The sequence below is a fragment of the Dryobates pubescens genome, chromosome 21 (genome assembly GCF_014839835.1).
Source record: "Dryobates pubescens isolate bDryPub1 chromosome 21, bDryPub1.pri, whole genome shotgun sequence".
Classification (NCBI taxonomy): Eukaryota; Metazoa; Chordata; class Aves; order Piciformes; family Picidae; genus Dryobates; species Dryobates pubescens.
Genome location: NC_071632.1, coordinates 15,074,380 through 15,099,697, shown reverse-complemented (window position 1 = coordinate 15,099,697; position 25,318 = coordinate 15,074,380). Strand labels below are relative to the sequence as shown.

At 38.7% G+C, this 25,318-nt stretch overlaps 1 protein-coding gene across 1 annotated transcript in view; it reads right to left on the bottom strand.

Moving 5' to 3' along the window:
- The window catches only part of KMT2C (lysine methyltransferase 2C), a 184,585-nt gene that overhangs the window by 33,479 nt on the left and 125,788 nt on the right, over nucleotides 1–25,318 (bottom strand). Inside the window, exons 21-33 of the mRNA XM_054171155.1 lie at nucleotides 23,880–23,945; nucleotides 22,226–22,438; nucleotides 17,801–17,929; nucleotides 15,894–16,013; nucleotides 13,327–13,457; nucleotides 11,542–11,728; nucleotides 5,905–6,009; nucleotides 4,196–4,333; nucleotides 3,990–4,022; nucleotides 3,248–3,367; nucleotides 1,058–1,196; nucleotides 614–828; nucleotides 243–316 (exon numbers count right to left, since the gene is read on the bottom strand). Coding sequence (XP_054027130.1) covers nucleotides 243–316; nucleotides 614–828; nucleotides 1,058–1,196; nucleotides 3,248–3,367; nucleotides 3,990–4,022; nucleotides 4,196–4,333; nucleotides 5,905–6,009; nucleotides 11,542–11,728; nucleotides 13,327–13,457; nucleotides 15,894–16,013; nucleotides 17,801–17,929; nucleotides 22,226–22,438; nucleotides 23,880–23,945 — 1,670 coding nt within the window. The remainder of the gene's footprint in view (nucleotides 1–242; nucleotides 317–613; nucleotides 829–1,057; nucleotides 1,197–3,247; nucleotides 3,368–3,989; nucleotides 4,023–4,195; nucleotides 4,334–5,904; nucleotides 6,010–11,541; nucleotides 11,729–13,326; nucleotides 13,458–15,893; nucleotides 16,014–17,800; nucleotides 17,930–22,225; nucleotides 22,439–23,879; nucleotides 23,946–25,318) is intronic.

The following is a 25,318-nucleotide window of genomic DNA, read 5'->3' as shown; positions in this document are numbered from 1 at the left end:
GTGCAGAAAGGGACAAACCAAATGAGACCTGAGGTATGAAAAGGCAGTGGGAATCACAAATGTTCTCATCTTAGCTAACATCTTCAGATTGCATAATACTAATATTGTTTATTCCAAAGAACAGAGATACAAATATTTGGAGTTAGAAGTGAAAATATCAAGTAGTATCAAGAAATCAGAACCTTACAAATGAAATATTTGTTTGCTGAAAGTATGCAAATGCAGGTGGCAATTGTTCTTACCACATATGGAGCCCTCTCCTGTGAGCTTGCTTTCCTCCACAGTTTAGCAATCTGCTTCACTCTTGTAGCCCAGTCTGCAATCAAAAAAAATGGCTTTGAAAAGTCTATTTTATATTCTTTCAAATGAAGATGCATAAACTGCTAGAAAATATTTAGAATAGAATAGAATTAACCAGGCTGGAAGATACCTTTGAGATCATCGAGTCCAACCTATCATCCAACACTATCTAATCAACTAAACCATGGCAACAAGCACCCCATCCAGTCTCTTCCTAAATGCCTCCAGTGATGGTGACTCCACCACCTCCCTGGGCAGCCCATTCTAATGGCCAATAACTCTTTCTATGAATGTTATTCAGTAAGTTACTTACCTGGGAATTCCTCCTTCAGGTTAGGGAAGTTGATGTTTGTATAGAGAACAGGTGCTACTGTTGCCATTTCACCCAAAGCTTCTTCTTTTTCCCACTTCAGAGTGCTTCTTTGAGCATTGGACATCGTATCACCTTCGCCTTCCAAAGGTGGAGCAGAAGGTGCCCACGAGCTGTTAGGATCGCTCACCATCGGATTGAATGCTGGATTCTTATCCCTGAGAAACCAGAGAAGGGTTTTGTTTTACAGACAGATTGCTCTCAATGTAAAAATCCCCACAATTAGCAAAGTGCTTGCTATGTTTGCTATTTCAGTCATGAACAGGCTGCAAGAATACAGAAGGTTTTGTAAGGGCTGCCAAGAACTATGGCACAGTATTAATAACAGCACCACCCTTTAAGTGATAAATGCTAAACACAAGATATTTTTTTCTCATCTTAACTTACCTGGTATCAGTATATGGTTGCTGTGTAATGGGCGAGAAAGTGCCCAGTCCACCTCCAGCAGCCAAAGCTGTATGAGGAAGATGAGGGTTAGGGCCAATCAGGCCATTCATAAGGGGCACTCTTGGAAACGCATTCTCTCCTGGAAAGAAGAAGGTTAGATTAGAGTTTTAAATGTGACTGCTTTTAAGGCAGAGGTAGAAGTTTTCAGTGAAAAACTGATGTCTCATCTAATGAAAAACTGATTGCTTTACAATTTTATATTACTGGCCTTACATGCTTTTAAACTTCAGATCAATTTACCCTGCTTCCCTACAACCTTAAAGGATTCTTTTATAGTGCACAGATTTTTTTTGTTGATTGAAAAAAAAAAAAAAAGGATTTAAAAATAGATTTCCAAAACTTTTGTGGCAGTCTGTGCTATGTTACTGTGCTTTATATTGAGGTACATACTTAAAAGTCTAATGATCTGTCATATTTGTTATAGCCAGACTCAAGCAGGATGAGTGAAGAAGGCTTTTTTCAGTCCTTGCAGAATTATCCTTAGCTACCTACCTCTTCTGAGCCATGTACCAAAGCAAGCCTCATTATCTGCTAACTCCCTGATTTGTAAACAATGAAACAGATAAATCTAGTCAAATGAGCATCAGCATTTTCTAATTAAATGTCCAGCCTAGCAGTACAAATGCAGAAAAATTTATTTGATTACAATATTACAAATGTGGCACAGGCAGATTCATCCCAGCAGATGGTATTTGCAGATGTTCCTATACAGAATTAACACTGGCCTTGAATCCCTGTCACTTAAGTGCAATTACAACTGTTGTTCCAGTATTCTCCTAAAAGCACAGAAGTAGCTCAGAAATTAGATGCATCTGTAGGATGATACTGTATCATTCTCCTGCTTTAGTAGACTGTCTTCCAATCTATAAGTTACATACACTAGGCAGCAAGTATAGCTTGGATAAAAAAATAAATAGTAAAATTCCAGAGAACATCTTTGTTATAGCTGCTAAATAGCACAGAGAAGCTGCAAGGATCTGACAAACAAACAGCGTGGAGATTCAAGGCTTTTGGTTTGCACTGTAGGATCACACCTCTTTATAAGAAGAGAGCATTAATTTTACTGAAATTGCTGAAATTTGATGCAGGCTTCCCTATTACTGAAGCATTTATCTCACAGAAACATGTGGATCACTACACCATAACTGAACCAAATTATAAATCTAAAACTTTGTAATTGTGGCAGTTCCCACAGGGAGAAGTTAAACAACTTCAGTATTTGAGCTCTCCAAGATTATCTGCATGTACTCAAGTAACTAGGAAACAGGCAATGATATCTTTATTATCTTTTGCTTTAAATCACCTCATTATTTGCTTTAAACTCTCTCCTTTCTAAGACTTTTTGAAGTCTTTCCTTTTTATGGAAATTCATCCAAGCAAGAAACCCATCATTTTTCTTATTAATTCACTGGTGAAATCGATTTGCATACTACTTTTTGCAGTACCAGTATAACAGAACGGCCACTCTTTCCAGGAGCTCAGAGAAAATCCATTAGAGGTGATGTTTGATGAGAAAAGAGTGCATTTAATTATGTTTATACACACTGCTAAAAAAACCCAATAACGCTCCACTGGTAACAAATAAAATCAATCTGGCCCTTGCTTTCCATAAAAGAGCAAGAATATGTTCTAGCAACTCATGATAACTTAGGCAGTAACAAAGAAAATAAATGATAATGTCCCAGCTACGTTTAAAAATCACTTAACCTTCTCTCTGTTATTTGGGCAGCTAATGTGTTGAACTGAATTCTTACAGGGAATGAAGACTCAGTAAGTCACTGTTACACAAACTGTTTCCTCACCCTTGAGGAGGTACTCAGAAGTAATCAGAAGAGGACACACACTTTATTACAGACAAATTTGAGAACTATGAAGTGTCAGTTATAATAAAAGGTCCGATATTTCAGAAGAATTTAAAGTAACTGTCCTTCCCTAGTATCAATATTTACATGCATGTTAATCACTTAACTCCCTTCAGAACAGTTTTAGAATAACATTTCATAAATTAACAAGGGCAGATTCCACCAGTTAGCAACAGCAGAAAGTAAGGCATGTCCTAATTTCAGTACTTCAAAGATGCAGACCTCTGACGACCACACTGCTGTTCTTAATATTAACAAAGGAACCTACCTTGACTGTGCAAAGACATAAGTTGTGGTGGAGGTGGAGGCTGTGGCAAAGGAGCTGGTTGTGTGGTTGCTGGACTTAATACAGCTGTGAACAAATCTTCAACATCCTTTCCTCCTAGCTCTGCAAAAACAGCATGTGTGAGTTGGCTGCATTGTTTACACACGGTATTATTGTTCTTGTTTCAGCTGGGATAGAGTTAATTTTCCTCCTAGCAGCTGGTACAGCGCTGTGGTTTGGATTTAGTGTGAGAATAAGGGTGTAACACGCTGATGTTGTAGTTGTTGCTAAGTAGTGCTCTTCCTGAGTTAAGGATTTTTCAGTTTCCTACACTGCCAGTGAGTGGGTTCACAAGAACCTGGGAGGGACCCAAACCAGCCAAAGGGTCTCAGTATATGAACTGGGGGAAGCGGTCCAGGAGGGGCACACCAGTGCTCAGACTTTGGTCAGTGGATGGGGAGCAATTGCATTGTGCACCACTTCTCTTCTCTTGGGTGTTACTGATCATTCTTTTTGTTATATACCTTGCCATTACTACTACTACTGTGTAATTGTTATTATAACTTTATTTCAATTATTAAACTGTTCTTATGTCAATCCATGAGTTTCAATTTTTTTTCCAGTTCTCCCCTCCAACCCATAGACAAAAGGAAGGAGTGAATGAGCAGCTGCGTGATGTTTAATTGCTGGTTGGGGTTAAACCACAACAGTTTTTATAAAAGACATTAATGATTAGAATACATACCTGGGATTTTGTACAGTTTGCCAAGAATAGCACCTGGACAAAGTAAAGACAACATAGAATGAGAGATCATCAAAAAATGTGTAAAAATTAATTTTGCAGCCAAGTCCAAATAGGTATGCTATAAAACATAGATTATTTGATAAAAACTGTGAAGATTTCTATACAAGTTTTCCAGAAGATCAAGATCAAGGACAAAAATAAATTACCATCTGTGACCATTTTGTCTAGCTCTGGACTGAGGATTCCATCCAACTGTTCTTCACTCAGTGGCCGTGAACTCTGGTTGACATTTGGCTGAGGCAGAGAAGAAGGATCATCAGAGATGGGACCAATATCCAATCCAGCTGAAGGAAGAAAGAATACCCAGTTAGACATAAAGAGTTAAACTTATTGGTATAGAATAAAGAGAATAAAACATCCTTTTATTTTTTCTTTTCCCCTAAAGCTGAGCTCTCAACTAAATCAAGACTTTCTAAAATTTGACAAAAAAACCTTAAAAATTACATTAGAAAAAGTAAACAAAGCCACTTGCTCTTTACCTCCAGGTTACTGTATTGGCTGAGGAACATTAACTGAACAGAATGCAACTGGAAGAATGTGAAACAAGACTACTGAGCCCAGGTTCAACATGTTTTTGAGTGTATAGTCTTCAGTATACAGCCCCACTGTCACTAATTTTCACCTTTTAAAGAGCAGTCACACCAGCAGTCAACATGGCTCATCTGCATGTACCTTAAGTTTCACTGCAAATCACATGAAATAGCTACTGAAGTATGGTCAATATCAAACAAGTTATAGAAGTTTCTGTTTCAAAAATGACTACTGAAAATTCCAGACCAAGTGATTTTTGGTGCTGAGAAAACATAACTTACTGCATAAATTTCCTAACATCCTTGACAAGTCAATAAATCTCTCAAAAGAGAAAGATCTTGGGAAAAACAAAACAAACCCAAAACTTCACACTTCAGTATATAAAATATATTTCTGTATTAGATATTAAATAAAACCACATTTAAAATACTGAAACATGCTGTTCTACTTATTGCCAACCTGTGCTTTACATAAAGTGATGAATCAGTATCCAGTGGAAACGAAAAGATTGATGCTGGTTTATTCATGCTTTAGCATACTCACATTGTTAAAATGTTTTTAATCTACAAAAGATACCACTATGATAAAAACTACACACTACCACTAGGAGTAATAATATAATTAACAGTGGCAGCAAGAAAATGCATGGGTTTGTATTGTGAAACACAAAAACTCAGGAAGGTTTTTAAAAGCTGTAAGCAAAATTTTATGCAGTTACATGTAGAGTGCAGAATTCATAGGTCGTGTTAGACTCAAACACCACAGAAAGAGTGGAAAATGAAGGCATGAATTAGTGACACAACAAAAAGGAGTACTAGTTTCTACACATGCAGTTCTCTCAGCTAAAACCACTAGGAAAGATGACTACTTCTAACCATGGATCATCCATTGTTTAGTTTCTTACCAAATGGGGAGGGTGAGTTCTCAACCTGGAAAGTGCATAAATCAAGACCTACAGGACCCAAACCAGATAAAATGGATGATTATAACACCAAAACAAAACAAAACAAAAAAAGTAAAGAAAAAGCTGCATGCTGAAAAAAAGCTATGCAGGTATGATAGACAACAGCAGCTACATTTTATTCTCTCTTAAGCAGCAAAGCAAAGAGCCAAGTAAAATAAAATGTTGAAAAGACTGGGGATTATTCTTTGTTTGGATAGAAGACAACAAAATCATCTCAAACCAAGACATTCTTAAGATAATGAAAATTGTATCTGAAATCACCTAGAGCATAACCTATAGATACAACACAACAAATACAGCTACATTTAAGAGGAAAAAGACAGAAAACAAACACTGGAGAGACATTATAAACATACATACCCGAATGATCTCCAGACTTTACCAAATCATCAGAAAGTATCCCAAGAATATCATCATCGGTGTTCAAGACCTCAGAAAGATCGGCTAAAGGATCATCGGTGCTACCTGTGTAAGATGCAATAAATGAAATCAATCAGTCGTGGCATTTAGACATGACTTTGAGTTTATAGCTCAAGCTGTAGTACATCAGCAAACACCTATCTACCAGGCTACAAGGGCCTTCTACAGTATGTTGTGGACTGCAAGTCACTCTGAGCTGAAAGACTGCAATGACCTTTAGTGGTTCCCTTCCAACCCCTATCATTCTGTGACTAGCATCCCCTCTCATCCAGTACTGCAGTCACCTTCACATGCTTAGGTTGTTTAGTATTTTCTCCAGTAGAGTAAAACTAATAATGCCATCAGTCATGTGGAAGAAAGACTGTATGACATAGGGAAAAAAACCCCAACATCTAATAAGAACTTGCAACCTCTAAGACAGAGAGGTCTGTCAATGTGGAAGTCAACAAGTAGGTTCTATAAAGAACACAGCTCACAGCAGCTCAACAGGGAAATAAAAATAGTAATCAGTTACTTCTCTTACCACCATCATCTCTCCTAAGACTACAGAGCAACCAGTTACTGCACCCTGACAGATAATTAAAATGTAAGACTAACACACTGTAGTAAGGGGGGAAAAAAACCCCACGAACAATTGAGATGCTATTTTTAAGATCAGAGGAAATCCTGAAGAAGTGAGAACAGCCAGAGGTAGAAAAATCTCATGTTTGTTTATTGTCTAGGAAAAACTGGCTTGGGCCTACCAATAAATTATTTAATATTAAATAATAAATTCTGGATATGATTATCTTCTTGACATATAATCCATTAGAGAGAAATTAATCCAAATGGCCCATCTGGTTTTATTAACTAGGCTTTTTTAAGGACTATTACAGATGTGCAACATCTGAAGAAAATTGTTAAGAGAAATAAAAGTTGAGAAAAATATTGTTCAGGACAACTGCAGACTATTGTGACTACATGAGCAATCTCTGCCAGACCAATGAAACATGATGAGCTGGCAAATACATATATAATTAAACAGAGAGAAAGGATTAATACAAATCACAGAATGCACAAAGTGAAAATAAAGAAATGTGGGCAGGTTGGAGAGGGACTAGGAAGTCGAAGAACAAAGAGATTTCACACATATACCAGTATCTTTCCCACTGTTAAAACCCAGCTGCCCCAGGAAAGCATTTATAGCTTAATTCAGACAACTAGTGTCACGGATTTACTTATATCATGATGCTGCTCTCCACTCTCCAAGCTGTTGAGTTTTACAATGAATTAGATAGTTCCTTCTGTTGTTTTTCAGAAGCAACCTTTTCCCTCCTACTATTACTGAAAGCCAAAGAGAAGGATTTTTCTTCACTTAGCAGTTTTTATTCTTTATTTTTATCCTTTGTAATGCATACAAGATGATACCATCCTCATTAAATCATGTTTGCCACTCGACTCAGGGGATCAATTTGCCAGTGCAGACCAGTTTTCATCTATATAAAGAATATGGCTCCTATTGATACCAGTAGGAGTATTAAAAAGCATCACAAACTTGCCTCAAACTGTGGGTACAGTTATTTTGTGTATCTGATGAAAAATGCTATGAAATGTAAGGTTTTAAACAGAACCTGGTTGGTTGGGGTTTGGCTTTGTTCTGGGTTTTGCTTTTGGGTTGGGTTTTGCTTTTTTTTTTGGTGTGAGATACTTGTCTTCCTCCTGGCAGCATGGTCTAATTATGCAAGTAACTAACACCAGGCACGGCAGGGCAATGTTAATGACTTCAGATGGTTGGTAGGCAAATGATTGACTTTAACCATTCTGTAACTTTCCTGAATTCGTACTTGAAGGCAGGCAGGCATCAGGGAGTAAAAAGTCCTTGTGAAGGAAGCACTAAGACTGTATTGGAATGGAATGGAATGGAATGGAATGGAATGGAATGGAATGGAATGGAATGGAATGGAATGGAATGGAATGAGCAGCCTTTAGTTCTGTAGCATTTTATGCTACTGTGTTTTTCTCCACAGCCTCTAGTAATGTGCTTGGGAACAGTCCCTAAAAATCCAACTTCTAATTTGAATATAATTATATTGTATAAGTAGCTAGAAAGAGCTCAAGCGGAAAGATATAACTGAAGAGTTTACAACCCGTGGCTACTAACCAGCCATGAATAAATTCAGGCTTCAGATTAGAGGGCTCCTAACTATTAAGGCAATCAAATTCTGTAATGGCCTTCTGATGAGATTAGTATGTTGGAAAAAAACACAAGATACCTGCTTTCAAAATGGAGCTTGTTAAGTCTACAAGAACGCTGAGTATTGGTGACAGCAGAGGGAGAGACTCTAGGATCCAGAAGTCTCATATAAGACATCTAATGTAAAGCATATTTTCATATTCTTCTTCTATTTTTTTCCTCATTTTAATTCCATGTGTGCTAAATATTATCTTGGAAACAACTAAATCACTTTAGTCAGCTGCCTCCCATCAGAATCAATAGCTGGTTGACATCTGCTGCAAATAAATAGCTCAATACTGCTCATTAATTTGACTCTTTTAGAATGAAGATGAAAACTAAGACAAAGCAAAAAAGAAAATAATTTGCTTGTAATGCTGGATCTCTAAAAGAGTTCTGCTGCTATCTCATGATTCTATTTCCTCCAATATATTTACTACTTTTTTTTTTAATGAGGTTGTAAATGAATAAAACTGCCTCTCCCAAGGCTGCAGCCACCCTAAGATGTTTGATCAGGCAGCAGAACATCTAGTTATAAAATGTCCCACAGCAGCATTTGAATCAGTTGCACAGGGACTGAGATGACTCCCCTCCTTTTGTCTAGGAAGAATTTCTTTAGCATTCTCTGGGGACCCTACTTGAAGAGATGACTTTTCCAGCATCCCTAGAAAAAATACACTGAATTTAAGCTATTTCATTACGCTACCAGAGCTTTCACAGAACACACCTCAGTAAGTGGCTTCTTTTTCACCAGGGACAACCAGATCAAGAAACTCAAGAGAGATATAGACAGTCATCAGACCACTCAGGATGCAACAGATCCCAATCACCAAATCTAACTTCACCCATGCCAACGAGACCCTGGAGATCTGGTGCTCTGTGTTCCCAGAGGCATGCCTTTCCACTCTGCTCTAGCACTGTCTTGGAAAGAATTTTGAGGGTTGGTCCCCTGCAGAACACACTTCGCAATGTGCCACCACATTATAAAAACACAGGAAAGATGAGTCTTGTAACTGAAAATAAAAACTGCAACCTCTTTGCCAGGCAGAAATCAAGACCAGGAGCCTAAAGCTCACTTCAGTCATAGTTACTAGAAATTAATAGTAAACAGAGGACACCACAACCCCTTTCTGGCTGGCTCTGCCAATCCAAATCACTACTGCAATCTAGCAAAAGCTTCAGCTACCCTTAAACCAAGCTCTAAGAGCAAATAGTCAGAGAATATGTCCCAGAAATGTAGTTAGTTCATGAGCACAATAAACCTGTCACTGTTCAAGCCCCTATCAGCCCTGTGCACATACTGAAAAGCAAAGTAGATAGTAGATTGGATAATGTCATTAGATGCTGGAGAACTCTTTGGAAGATGAACAAGTATACCCAACCCTTAATCCTGAGATTAAACAAGTGGAGTTTCCAAGAGAAGAACACTTTCCTTGTGGAAAAGACCTATCCAGTTAAGCAAGGACTCTCACAGGAGTCAGCAATTGTTGTGAGAAATGGTACTGAGGGAAAATAACACAGTCCTACAGCCTGCCAGTGCAGTGAATAAAGCAGCTCATGTTTTTCCTGCTCCAAAGCCAGGTCTGTAGCAAAACAATGAAAATACCACAGCTGCTCTGGGCCATTCTTGCTACCTCCAGCCCCTCTGTATTACCAGCCAGAAAGGAAGAGGGAACTGTCACTAGCGCAGCATTTAGGCAACTTACCAGGCTCTGTACAACTCAAAATGAATCAAACTCTCTCACACATGTAGATGCTATTGTGAAAATGTCTCCCACAAAGTTACAGTGAAAGAGTTAAGTAAAATTGCCCTGGAACTGATTGATACTGGCAGATGACTTCACCCGCTGGCACTCCAACTACAACAAACAGCTCCGTCTGGACACAGTTTTGGCTGGAAATGTGAACAGTTGAGAGACAATTGCTGAGAACATTCCTAAGGCTGTCCTTTGAGTCTCTCATATATAACATGGGGAAGATAGTAGGTTATCCACCAAAACCATTGCTAGTGATTTACTTCTCAAGAACCACTTTGTTACATTTTATTTCTGGATAAAGAGAACAGGAAATGACATGTTAACAACTTGGCTTGTGAATAAAGAACACTTTCTTTAAAAATTCCTTTAAAGCTTCAGAAAAACAGAACATTAACTTCCAAGTTCATGTATTTCTAAGACCTCATACTACCATAATACTTGACCATTAGTGACTTGAATCTTGCATTCAGATAGCCCAGCAAAGACTTCAAATCTCCATTTCTCTAGCCTCAAAAGAACACTGAGGTGAAAGAGCATCTACTTCAGCATATCTTCCTGTAGTGTTGGAACCAATTGAAACACTCCATGGGCAGTGGTTTTCCTTTCAAGGTAAGTTCACTTTTGCATTCCCTATTACTCACAATTTCAACTGTGTAACAATCAATGGTTAATTATAATGCAGCCTTTTGCTTTTTATCCAGCAGATTTCACTGGGTAACAGTCACCAAGAAGAGACCTTTCTTCAAATGACTCTCTGGACAGGGGAGATTGTATCAATGTGTGTAAATATTTTCAGATGGAAAAGTAGTGAGGAGGAATTGAAACACTAACCATAAATAAACTAATACACACAAGAAATAGTAAGAGTATATTAAAAAAGAAACCAAACCCAAAAATAACCCCAAAGAATGGTAGACACCTGCAGCTAACAGCACATACTGCAAAACAGAGGGAAAAATAATTTGGAGGGGACAGCAAGGCTTTAGCTTTCAATTGTTCCTTTGTGTGAAGCTACCCTCTCAGCAGCACTTTACAACCCTTCAGCTATCTGCAAAACTCTCAGCAGTAACTTCAGTAAGGTTTTGCAATTGCAAAAGCAAGATTGCCTACAGGCTACAAACTGTACCTGGAAAGGGCACTCACGTTCAGAAAGGGCATGGTGAACCGAAAATTCCAAGGATGCTGGCAACCTAAAATAATCTAAAACACTAAAGGAAATATAAGCTGAATGACAGTCATCCAACTAATAGTCACTAGACTGTATCTTTTAATTAGAGTATTTCTGTTGTCTCCCATAATGGATCTGTATGTATTCTGATACAGAATTAATTTTTCCTGGATTTTATAGACATGGTGCTTATAGTCATGGAACCCCAGATTTGCATTAAGTGCCAATTGTTGTGCCATCCACTGCTCTTTCTGAAACAGCTGGAGCCCTTGAGCTGAGTATCACTGATTACCAACATAACTTTACAAGGCCAAACAGACAGAATCTTGAAAAATATATCAGATGAAAATTGCAAGGAAAGTGGAAAAGAGAGTGGGAAAGACCCAGTTGCAACAACTAATTCAAACTAATGAATGATTACTAACTTCAACTTTGCATACCTTGAGGTCCCAGTTTTGCCTGAGCTGGAGTGGAGGTTGAGCTAAGAAGGGGGTCAGATGAAGGATCCAGGAAATTGGTGGTCAGATTTGTTTTACATGAGAGTGGAAGTGACTCTTCAGATAAATTATCTAGGCTCATCTTGGTTTGTCTACTGGTGTCTAGTAGGTCTTTCCCAAAGAAAGCTTCCTGCAAAGATGACAGAATGATTTAGTGTAGGAAGAAAACTCTGTCTATTGAAAAAAACCCTAGGTTATCAACAAAGTTAAACTTAAAAGCCAGCAGTTACTATCAATATAAAAACAGGCTCAATCTCTCATGCCTTCCAGTAAGGCAGCATCTCTTCTAGGCTATGAGGTGTACAACTTACCTGAGGTAGCTACATTATTAATATTGTATAATTAAATGCACACCTTAAATTATATAGAAAGATTAGAATCTTCTTGCATATATGTGACACAGACCATGTACCAATACAGTGTGGTTATATATCACAAGAATTCAGTACTTAGAATATTTCTCCTTGCACAGAAAGGACAGCTGAAGAATGGGTATGGTACTGGACAACTTGATCAAGGCCAGACAAAAAGCTTACAGGAAACATGCAAGTGCACTGTCATCCAAATTCCAGGAGGGCCACACAGTTATCACTAAATCATCCTAAATTTGAACTGCAGTAACAAAACACCTCAAGATGTTTAACTTACATTAGTGTCTTTTAAAAGATTACATAACAGCTATCACTCACCTAAGCCTCAGTACTCAGTAATTTGACAACAACCTATCACATTTTCAAGACAATTTTTATGTTATATAAGATTTTTTTTTCTGTTTTCATGTAATTTTTCAAAATCTTAATTTAGGATATAGCTGTTAAAAATAATGGTAAGGACAGATTTTTTTCAGTATCAGTTATTCCAACATGAGCAAAAGAAAACTATAATAAATATTCCCTGTTTTAAAGGAGTAAAACACGCATTAAGAAAACAAGATTTATCCTTATTCATCCAAAAGAAATGTTGCTTAAGTATTTTCTTTCCAACTCACTTCCCTGCTTAGGAAATTTTTAGACAGAGATTGTTCAGTGTCTCTGACAGTTCTTTGTTTTCAATCCCAATATAGTATATGTCATGGAGTTTGGTGAACATCTACAAGATAATAAAGTTTTCATTAAAATGATGGCTGGGAAGAGTGAGCCAAATAATGTTCTCATCGAGAGACAGATAAACCAGGCAAGCTGCTTGATCATCATTGATATCCTGGTTATTATCCATGACTGTTGACCTCTTACCTGCTAGGGACATCACAGAATTAATGGGGTGGAAAGAGCAGAGATTATTGTGGTAGGGAGATGCAGCCATACAAACCCACAAAACTGTAGGAAAACAAGTTTTCCCTATCAAAGCATGTCCTATCACCTGCTGAAATGAAAAATCAGTATCTTGAGAAAATGGCATGATCAGCTTCAGACAGAGCTGAATGCTGAAAATATGTGTCAGTTCAGAGAAAAAAAGCAAGGCTTCCTTCCCCCCTTGCCTCCTTTCCCTGAATAAGTAGAGATCTATACATCGAGAAATAATGCCAGCGAACTGGAGATGTAAGATAATGTACAGCTACGTATAACACACCTAATACACAGTACAGACTGAGGAACATTCCTCACAGAAAACCTATTTCATTTTAATGAGAAAATGAGAAAAGGAACATTGCTGGTTTGCTCTGAATCAACACACATAAAGATCAGGCTTTTCAATGGAACTAGACAAGCAGCACAGCACCAACTTTACCTGCAGGTAGGCAGGAAAGGTTTCTTCAAGTTTGTTCTTCTTTTTTCTGTATCGCTTTTTTATTTTCTCAGTACTTTCAGAAGCTGGGGTAGACTCCTCAACTGGAGTGTCTGGCAGCTGTTCTGTCCACCCTAAAAAGCAACATTCAGGCAGAAATAAGTAAAACAGTCAGTATTTTGCTCTGAAGGTACAGTGGCAGTATATCTGACATATCTTGCTAATCAGTAATCTGAGATAAATTAGAGGTGCCATTCATCCAGATATTTGAAAGATAACCCCAGTGAGGTAGTATTTCTCATATCATCAATGTTGAGTTACCTATTAATCACCTTTACTTTTATTCACTAACACTTCTCCAATCAAAAGTAAAAACCTTTTTTTTTTTTAAACACAAGTATATAAGTACCATAAGTGCCATATAAGTACCAAACTGGCTGGAATGTGAAGCCCCTCAAGAAAAATTACACATTTATTCAGCTATTATATTCCAAAGTGGCACCGCTGCTTCTACTAAATGCAGAAGCACACAGTGCTCATCAGTCATTTAATATTTTATTTCAACAGACCAAGTAAAACATTGCAGGTAAAAGCAGAACTTTTTCAGTCCTGCTACTTCTGTCGTGCCAATGCTAATTATGTGAAGTTAATGACCCTGGGAAGTTATTTAAGAAACTGTATTATTGTGGTAGTAAAGTCAGATATGCTTTATACTGTAATAATCTCTTTATCATATTCAGAGGACAGCAAGTAGAATGAGGCTCATCATGCTGTGACCTCTGCATTGTTTGAGAGTGAGAAAGGGACTGGAACACGACAAGAGTAGCCAAAAAAAATGGTAAAGGTTGACGAGTACTGGCAGCAGGGAAGCAGGCCCTCAGCAGGCTACGATGATTTAAAACATACAAAGATTTTCTGAGTTGTCTTTTCCTTCAGCAGCTGTGCCTGAGCAGACAAAAAGAAGCTCAAATTTTGAACTGAAGAATATTGTTTAGGATTACCACTTTTTAACAATATGCATTGTACTGTTAACCCAGAATGGGGAATGAATGTTTTTGCCACTTTGGTTTTTTCTGTTTATTTGGGGATCTCCATAGAAATGAAAAACTCAAAAGCAACACTTTCAGCCCTACCTGAAACAATGTCGTCTACTACGCTGAAAGCAGAAAAGCATAGCTACAACACCCCCTCTGAACAGGGGACCTAGACAGAACACTGGGTTGTGCTGACAGAAAGAAACATTTGTTGGCTTCATAATGTAGTCCTACAAATGTGCTTAAGGCCAACACTTAACTATTAGTTTTTAATAGTACCTGGATACTGCAGTAAAGATCCAGTCTTCACTGTGTTGTAAAAATATACAACAGGAGACTATCTGGCTATAGAAAGGTTAAAACCACAATAGCTAAACAAACAGGAGAGAATAATAGGAGAAATCAAAGGCCAGAGTCTTCTGCGATGGTATCAGCTAACCTATAGAAGCAGCTGCCTCCTTTTTCATAGGAGACGCTCTGAACTGAATATATTCCATATCTCACCTTAATGATAACTCAATATTTTTTAGATTAGATAGTGTGAACAAACACAGATAGATGAAGTAATTTAATCTAATCACACATAGCAACCCAGAAAAGAAGGTCCATAAACAAAATCTGACTTCTTGTTAGGTGCCCAATCTACTGAGCACTATGGTGTCAGAGGCATTAAAATGGCTTTGCTATGAAGAGAGAAACCAGAGTAGGATTCTTCAGCCCTGCAAAAAGACAAGAACTGATGGGGGATATGAGACAACCCTAGAAAATCATTCTGGATTACAAATTAATACAGAATATGTTTTACAATAATTTTTCATAAGATAAATCACAGAGGTAGCTTATGAAACTCAGCTGAAAAAAAGAAGGCATTTTTTCTTCATTCAACAACAGCACCCTGTTGAGCTCATTAATACAGGGCTTCACAGAGCATGAATGGATACATTTAAATGTCCAGAAGACACCTCTGGATCAGGACTATGTCTGGTGGAAGTTTCATCAGGAGGAGGATTGCTCTAAATTTACCCCATTTTTTACACATTTTTCTGTGTTCTACTGGTCAAAGCTAAGCTAGAGAGCTTGCACACTGTACAGCACTCCTTATATCCTCATCAGTTGTGTCCCTGTAAATCATGGGCACTGCTGAAATAGTATGAAGGAATTCATATTTTCAGTTGGATTTATAAAGCCATCATGAGAAACACAAAAACCTTTTTTCTTTATAGCACATGTCTGGAAGGAATTCTATACTCATAGAATCATAGAATGCAGTGGGTTGGAAGGGACCTTTAAAGGGTGCCTAGTCCAATCCCCCTGCAGTAAGCAGGGACATCTTTAACTAGATCAGGTTGCTCAGAGCCCTGTCAAGCCTGACTTTGAATGTCACCAGGGACAGAGCCTCCACCATCTCCCTGAGCAACCTGTTTCAGTGTTCCACTACCTTCATAGTAAAGAATTATGTGGATGAGTTGCATTATTTTTATTCATTAAGCATGAAAAAACTTTTGAAGTTAAAAATTTGGAAGTTTCTGCACTTACCTTCATCTCTGCCAGGTAACTGCTCAGAAACAGATCCAGAAGAATCTTTCCTGGAGAGACATCTTTTAGTCTTTCCCTGACCCGTACGACTTCTCTGACGTACCATAAATCCACCAATACCTAACAAAGAAGGAAAAATCCAGTATATTGATTACAACTGTGTTTCATAGAAAGAGTAAGAACTAAGAGAAAGGAAAAGGGGCCTACTGCATCTGTAGATGTCTAAGAATGGATCTGAGAAACTTAAGTGAGTTTTCATTCAGTTTTAAGAAACATTTCTGAATTGCAGTGTCTTAGTGGGTAAACAGTTAACTACCAAAAAAGATCTACAGTAAGACAGTAAAACACCCACAAGAAGTACAAATCACCAAACATGGCAACTTTCAGATGTAAGTCTTCCCTTCCCTTGGCAAGCTGACATATTACTAGAATTAAAAGTCATCCTACCAAATGAAATTTATTGAAGAACCTTAAAAGACCATTAAGGAAAACTACAAATTGTTCCAAAGAGCCCAGCACTCCCAATGATGGCACTGGAGGAGGACCAATGACAAAATAAAAAATGTAATGTCATACTGCCTAGAAGTCCAGAATCCTTATAGAGATTGACTGTGGTGCTCCTCCTGATGCCTTGTGTCTATCTACAAACATGCATCAGATTCAAGTTTGTTTCATCTCTCAGGGAAATTGTTGGCTACAGAAAACTAATTGATGGCTGCTCAACTCATGATCCAAAAACACTCTGAGCAAACAAAACTTTTCTCTTGAGGACCCAATAGTAGAAATAACAGGCTTGTTGATATACATTATTTGTACATAAATAATGACATTTCTGTTAAGTGGTGGGTTTGTACCACCACCTCCACAGGGCAGGCCTACTGTGGATGACAATATACACATGGACATGACCTACTGAGACAGGGTGTGGGGAGGGTAAAAGGGGATAGAGTTTAGCTACTACAAAAGAAGCAAGAGAAACTGGACCATGTTGTAACTTCTGCTTCCTTTAATTCTTTCACAGTGTTCCTTGCACTCACTTCCTCAATCATTTCATGGCCTCTGTTCTACTCCTTTACTATATTCATAATCTAAGGAAAAGGCCCAAATTACAGCAAGCAGGATGGGTGGGACTGGTCAAGAGTATTCATGACTGCAAAGACTACAATCAACTTCTTATGCACAGCAGTGGGAAGCTGCATAATGAAACACAAACCCAACAAGTTAACATGGATTCTGAGACATGCCAAGGTGTGTGATATGAGGGCTCTTCAAAAATCCAGGTGGTGTCTTAGCAGTGCTGTGATAGTAATCACGGCTTCAGTTTTAGTCCTAATGAATCAGGGCTACTTCCTACGGAGTCACATATGTAGCTCTGCTTTTTCTGCCTGCAGACAGCTCAAGTGTTTCTGCACCCAGGACACACAGTTAATCCACAAAGTAATTAAGAGTTGGCTGTACTAATAAATTAATATAAATGAATTAATCCAGTAACTGAATGCATTAAAATTCACTGCCAGAAGTCATCTGCAAATGTTTGGTAAATTACTCTTCTTATTTCTGAAAGTAAGATACCTGCAAAAAATTCTCTGAAGTTCAGATATTGCTATATATATAAATACTTGCATACACACACACAAAGTGGCCTTCATCAATGATACAAATACAATATACTCTCCTATCAAGTTAATAGTCAATACAAGGTATAGGTTTCAAGCAATATACCAAGAACAGGCATATGTCGAAGCAGCAAGCTTTGGAAACATACTTTGATAAAAGGACTAAAAATCATCAATTAGCAGGAGAATACCTCAGTTTTCTAATTAGATTTTTTTTTTTAGTTGCACATTAAAAAAAAAGTATAAAAAGCAAAGAAGGGACACAGAGTCATACAGATCATTGTATCCTACCAGGTCTATATGGTTTTCGCTTCCTTTTCTTAATCCCATCAGCTCCTTCTGCCACTTTGGCATCATCATCCACAGCTTCTCGTTCTGGGCTGGAATCTGATTTTCCATCACAATCCATAAGATCACCTTCTGCAGAAAAGAGGCAATGGTAACTTTAACTGGAAAAGGGGAAGAAGACATTTTCCCACAATTTGTACATCTGACTGATTTCTGAGAAACTGATTGAGAAAGACAGACTTTTCAAAAGGGTGAAAAGATACTCAGACTCTTAAAATATTTTTGGGATAGCCACCCTATCTATGCACAAAGATCCACTTGACAGGCTGGACAGATGGGCAGAGTCCAACGGTACGAGGCTTAACACATTTAAGTGCCGAGTTCTACACATTGGCCACAACAGCCCCATGCAGTGATACAGCCTGGGGTAAGAGTGGCTGGAGAGCGGCCAGGCAGAAAGGGACCTGGGGATGCTGGTTGATAGTAGGCTGAACATGAGGCAGCAGTGTGCCCAGGTGGCCAAGAAGGCCAATGGCATCCTGGCCTGGATCAGGAACAGCGTCAAACGGTCACAGGCCAGCAGGAGCAGGGAGGGCATTCTGCCCCTATGCTCAGCACTGGTTAGGCCACACCTTGTGTCCTGTGTCCAGTTCTGGGCCCCTCAGTTTAGGAAAGATGTTGAGATGCTGGAAGGTGTCCAAAGAAGTGCAACAAAGCTGGGGAGGGGTCTGGAGCACAAGACCTATGAGGAGAGGCTGAGGGAGCTAGGGTTGCTTAGCCTGGAGATGAGGAGGCTCATAGGAGACCTTATTGCTCTCTACAACTCCCTGAAGGGAGATTGTAGCCAGGTGGGGCTTGGTCTCTTCTCCCAGGCACCCAGCACCAGAACAAGAGGACACAGTCTCAAGATGCACCAGGGGAGGTTTAGGCTGGATGTTAGGAAGAAATTCTTCACAGAAAGAGTGACTGGCCTTTGGAATGGACTGTCCAGGGAGGTGGTGGAGTCACCATCACTGGAGGTGTTTAGGAAGAGACTGGATGGGGCACTTAGTGCCATGGTTTAGTTGATTAGATGGTGTTGGGTGATAGGTTGGACTTGATGATCTCAAAGGTCTTTTCCAACCTGGTTAATTCTATTCTATTCTATACATACCTCTCCTGCAAGATGATGTCTACACAAAACCAGAAAACAAATGCTACAGTCACTGTATGTGAATCTGAGGGTTTTTTGGGCATCCATTTCAGAAGCCTCTGCTATTGTAAGCTTTATGTGTCTGTTCTAGCTGTACACTAAGGACTATGGATTTATTTTCTGATACAAGATACACTTCATTTACTGTCCTCCCAAGCTTTCTTTGGTGCAGCTTTGGTTCTGGTGGTTGTTTTTTTTTTTCATTGAGAAGACTGAAAAACTACAACCTGGACTTGGAAGGTAATGTTTAATGACTCTCAGCTTAGAGGGTTCTTGAAGCTGTGTGACTGAGTGAAAGCAGAATTATCTATGAAAAGAAATTTGACTTATGTAATAGAAAATTCAGCCCAAAGGAATTACTTAGCCTTAAAGATGAAGACTGTAATTTTGAGTTAGAGTTTATATTCTGTGGGCAAGCAGGGTAGAAACAGATGTGAAGTACAATGGCATTAAGAAGTCTTTGGTGTTGAAGAGAGATGGAGTTAATTCTGTTTCTGAGACTCCCAAAATGTCAAAACAATAATGATCATCTATCTTCATTTTATTGTAAAGCTTTTGAATTGTTAAATACACTCTTTCCTCTGAAAAGAAATTGGAATTCCAGTTCTCTGCTTTGGATTTAGGTGTGTAATTTTATATGGTCTGAAACCACATAGTTCTAAGAGGAAGAAATACTGTTAGACAGAGCTGGACTCTTTCATACCATCTCTGTTGTGGTAGAACTACAACCCTTGCTCTTCCAAAGGCTGGGTCACAGACAAGACTTTTCCACTGATGAAGTCTTTTCTGAGTTCTACCAACAAAGCTGGTAGTTCAGCAAAAGCAGTTTTCCTTTATCACCAGAGCAAATTCCCACCTCTCCTTAAGAATATGGGGGAGCCCTCTTTGCAATGTGTCTACTTCTGGCAGAAGAGAAACCTCCCTGAGTGCTAATGTGTCCTGCTACACAAAGCAGTATGTCAAATGTTAAACCCCACAGTGGTCCTTCCCATTTACTTAAAAAGCACAACGCTACAAGTAGTAACAGAAGAGCCACATCAAGTCTACTAAAGCTGAAGCTCCCAAAGTAAGCTGAGCTTTCAAGTGGACTTTAAATGTGGAACACCAGAAAAAATGCCAAGCCTGATGAAATGCTGAACCTGATGAAAGGCTATAGATGAGATGTCAACAAAATTTCCACAAGCTCAGTTTTCTCCACCTGGAATTTCACAGTTTAAGTAAAGTTTATTCCTGTTGGCCTGGAATTACTATACTCTGTTGCTCCAATCAAAGCCATGGCACAGCTTTATTCATCTTGAGACTCAAAAAAGAAATTCAGATATTCAGAGAACAGGCACTGATCCACTCTACAGTGCAGATTTAGAGCTTTCAAGAAACACAGCCATGTATATGCTGTGCTGTTACTGTCACGTGGATGAATGTGTCCTAACTCTCAAAAAGGCAATGAGAAGTGATCAGAACTGAACTGAAAAGTCTGTGGAAGCTCTGGCTCTCCCCTTCATAGTCTGTTATTACATTTATACATCTCCTCATCTAATTGAAAAGGGATACCTCTAAAAGTCCACAAGCAGATGAGAAGTCAGAAAAGTTACACAGAAAACAGGCACACAGTTGTAGAAGTGAAGATGATTAACCATTCAAAAAGAACAGCAGAAATGGTTAATTCTGTCTTAATACCTTCAAACCAAAATCAAAAGCTTTTTTTGGTCTCAACAACTCACCTGATGGACTACATAAAAGTATGAGATGGAATTTAAGAGTCACTGTGATGCTAGGGTAATATACCAAACTATGTGAACACTGAATGAAAGAAAAACAACTAGTTAACTCTTTTAAAGGTTATAAACAAAAAAAGGGAAGCTATCATAAACCCCATACAATTCTAGTCCACAGCAGATGGTAAAGTAAGATTGTGCTAATCAAACACAGGGAACAACACTTATACCAACAAGTTAACACTGAAACTGCACTGATGGTTAAACTACCCAGTTATCTCAAGTACACTCTCTGTTACTAAAAAAAGCTTCATGTGACATTTAATCTGATTAACAACGAGGCAATGTTGCATAAACAGAAAACACTTTAGATTGTGGTGAGGTGGGGTGCCTCTGTTCCTCACATAACAGACACCTGCATGACTAATGTAATGATCTTCACACCCGCCATTTAAGTAAGCCTTTGCCCAGACCATGGATTAACACCTATTCTACCGATACACTTGTCAGGATGTACAGCCAGACCATGGCAAAGAGGACAGGAGAATGGTATTGCACCATGCTGGCTGTGTTTCTAGTGTTGAAGCGTGGGGGCTGGCTGCTCCTACATGCTTTTCCTACTCTCTTTTCCCACCCTCAATTTCCTCTCTCTGCTCTTGCTCAGCTGTGAAGGAAGCAGATGAGTACTGGTGGCCCTGGGACATGTGAATCTTTGCTCCAAGTCTAGACTTATGGTGGAAAAAGCTTTTCCAAGGGCTTCCACCATTAACTGCAATGTCATCTCCATATAGAGAGATGTGTTTGGGTAGACAAGTGTTTGCTCAGACCCCTTCCTATCTCATCAGCATTGGAGGCCAGAAAAACACTGTTAAATCTTTCCATCTCTGTGTATTATAGCCTGGAATCTGAAACCATTTAGTAGGACTCTACATACAGCACCATATACTTGAACTACAGCAACACCTAGAATTCACTTCCAAACTCAAACTCTGTCTTAAGTTCTCCATTGGAGACAAGGACAAACAAAATGTCGATTTTGTCTATGAAAACACAATGATTTTGACTCTCAGGTCAGCCCACCCTATTTCTTTCAATAAAAGTAAACACTCTCAGTAAAACACTTTTTACTTGACTTTGCCTTTGTTTCAAATACCAGCTTTACAGTGATCTAAACATGGCTTTGCTGAGCCAACCTTCACACAGCATTTACTCTAAATTTGAGAACTCAGGGAGCATGCAGTATTTCCCACACGCAACCCAAGGATTAGACAAGCCGGCAATTCGCATTTGCAATGTTGTTAGCCTTACAAAGGTGAGTTTCCTACAGGATGGATGACCCATGAACAGGAAATCCCTGAAATGGACAACTATGAGCCATGGCAATTGTTCAAGTAATCTCCATGAGGTGTTCTGTGCAGAATATATAAGTATCAGTATAACAAAAATTCCCAGGGATATTTCCAGTACACACGTGTACTGTCATGGTCCAAGACACAAGACATGCCAAAAGTAGACTGCTACCTCTACTGTCATCCATCTCCCCATCTCTTGAGTGTTCTGACTGGGCATCTGGGGGTGTCTGTAGCACAGCCACACTGTTCTGATTTATAATCTTCAGTTTAAGCTTTGGTTTCGTCCGTTTTCTTCTTGGTACAGTAACAGTTAGGCTCTGTAACTGAGACATGCCGGATTCTGTCAAGCAGACTCCATCCTGGGTGTATGTCTTCGGTGGGTCTATAAAAGTTAAATGAATCATAACAGTAATATAAAACTCTTTAATTGACAAGGCTTAGATTTTTAGGAACAGCACTCTTAAGAGTTAATAATCCACATGTATGGAGCTGATTCGAGTGAGGACATCGGTATAAATAAAACAGATATCTGATACTCTCTTAAACATTACAGTCACAGCTTTATAATTTAGATGTCAAATTCAACAACAATCCAGGACTCAAACCTTGAACCCATCAAGGGCTCATTATAAAGGAAGATTTGACTATGGATACTGGTGTCTTACAGGGTACTTCTGTACCCCAGCATTCCCAGATTGCTGTGCAAGTCTTACAAGTCTTGCATCGAGTCCCTGTTGCTTATCAGCCAAGGCCCTCATCCAGCCTCCAGCACTGTACCTTCATCTTACTAATGACCTTAAGCCTCCCAGAACTCTTGGTAACTCCAGTAAGTTATTATAGGCAGACAAAACCCAACTTGTATCAAGTGAGCTGCTCAAGACTGAACTGAAAATTGTGGGTACAACTCATGTTTCCCAAAACCTACAAGACTGTTTCCTCCTCAAGCTCTTACATGGCAATTGAGTCTAGCAACGAATTCCAACATTCCTTAATTCACCACACAGAAAGATGCTGTGAGCTGTGCTGAGGCCCTGCAAGTGAAGGCCTGTGAACTTCCAGGAAATGAGCAAATTATGAAGAGGCTGTAATGATGCTTCTCCTCACTGGAGCCAATGAAATACTGATTTGATAATACAGCTTTTGAAAACACAAACCCATCAGCACATTAGTTCCCTTTAACCAGATATATTTTCTTATGTAACATTTCACACCTCAAAACACAGCTGGTTGAGATTTCTTCCCAGATGACTGTTTCCTTATGTTGAACTAAAAACCAATGTTTGCTTTATAAAAAAATGCATACTCTTTTCCACATTGAAGATTTCAGGGGAGAATCCTATCTCAGAACCACATTTGTGCAGTACCAAATGGAAAAAACATTCTGATGTGAGGGAAGCCACCCTAACATGATGGAAGCTGTTAAGTACTACCATTATAAAAAGTGACTTGTGAATAGGCTTGTCAAGATTACAAACCAGACAAATACAGAAAAGTTTTGTCCTCCTGCAGGTCGAGCCTGTAAACATCTGTGACCATGTTTGACTCAGTCCCACTGTGTTATCACTGCTAATATTAAGGCAAGCAACTAAGTCTGCAGGATCAAAGCATAATTTAAAGTAATTATTACAGTGCAGGTATGGCAGGCAAAAGAGAAGGAAGAAAGAGAATGGAATTAAAAAAACCAAAACAGGCATGCTGTGATAACTGAAGGATAGTTAATGCTGGGTGTTATAAATTTGTAGAAAAAGGAATTTTTGTCTCATGTAAAAATATACCCTTAAAATACGCTACATGATCAAAGATTAAGCATTTACATTCTTTACCTAGGTCTTTTGATTTTGAAATAATCTGAGCTCCAACTGATGAATCACAACAGTCCAAAGAAGGCACTGAAAAATATAAGGAAAATAATTTCAACTTTTAAAAATGGTGACTTGATTTAAACTGAAACTATCAATTAATTTCCCTTCAAACAGTTTCATTAAACTCCCTAATTTATACTCTTGGTGACATTCGCTAGCACCTTTAAAATAAAAGTGCTTTTCTGAGTCACAGAAGGTGTGACTACAAAACAAGCCTGATGCAAGCTGAATTTCTCCAACTTCTTAGAGCCAAGAATGGCATTGGAAAGGCACTGAACTTGATGGTAAATGATCTTCTACTGGACCAAAGGTAAATGAATACACTGGATCTACTGGGTTGGAAGATAACCTCCTCACTAGCCATGAGGTCTGGGTTTTGCTGACCTAAGCACAAGAAATGGGAGGGTAATGACCACTATTGTATTCCCCCAAGGAGGGACAGGGTCACTTTGACAGCTTCACACACAAGACTCTGGTTGTGTCTATGCTGTCAGGTCTCTTATACAGCATATATGAGAACAGATGATACACAACCTGTTGAAGTTAGATAGGGTAATTCTTTTTGAAGATAAGAATATCCATAAAATGGAACAGCAGAAACTCAATTAAAAAACTACAGCTTGTGTGCTTCAGGGAAGCACTGGAACAGTGTGACTGAACAAATAATGATCAAAATGTCCTACAACACTAGGCTACTGTTGGGGAGAGAAATGCTCTTCCCATCTGCCTTAATTACAGTAACTGTAATCATGCTTCACTGACCTGTGATGTGCAGACTAGACTTCCAATATTAGTAGTGACTTTACAGAGATTATGTAGACAGAGTAAGTAAAGTGAAAATTAGAAGCTTCTATCTCACAAACACTGAGAACTAGAATCAGAAAACCTGTTAGTTTGCCACAGTTAGCATTACCATATGGGCAAGTTCATCCACCCTTTTTTCTTTTTTTGCCTAGAAATCTTATCCATGATGAATTCAAGACAAACATCTGGAATATGTAGTTTGCATCTGCCACACAAGATGAGACCACTGAGGTAAAGCACCTGTGGGAGGTTCAGTGCTTCTCTGACATGTCAGAGCACTGCACCGTGCTGCTCCTGACCATCTCAGACACAATATGGGGGTCAGGGGCAAGACTAAGAAAAGCACAAAATCTTCCAAGTAAGACAAAAATTCTTTGCTAAATAAGGAAATGAATATAAATGCTAGAGGAACTTTTCTAAGCATATAAAAAACAATCCCCAACACACACACAAAACCCTAAGTTAAAGTTTGTCTTCAAAAACTATTGACCTTCAAAAGTTTAATGTAAGGTGTAGCTAAAGATTAGGACATAACCTACAAAGAAAATGATGTTCCAGGTAGTCAGTAAATGAAAGCAGCTCATGAGAATGACTGA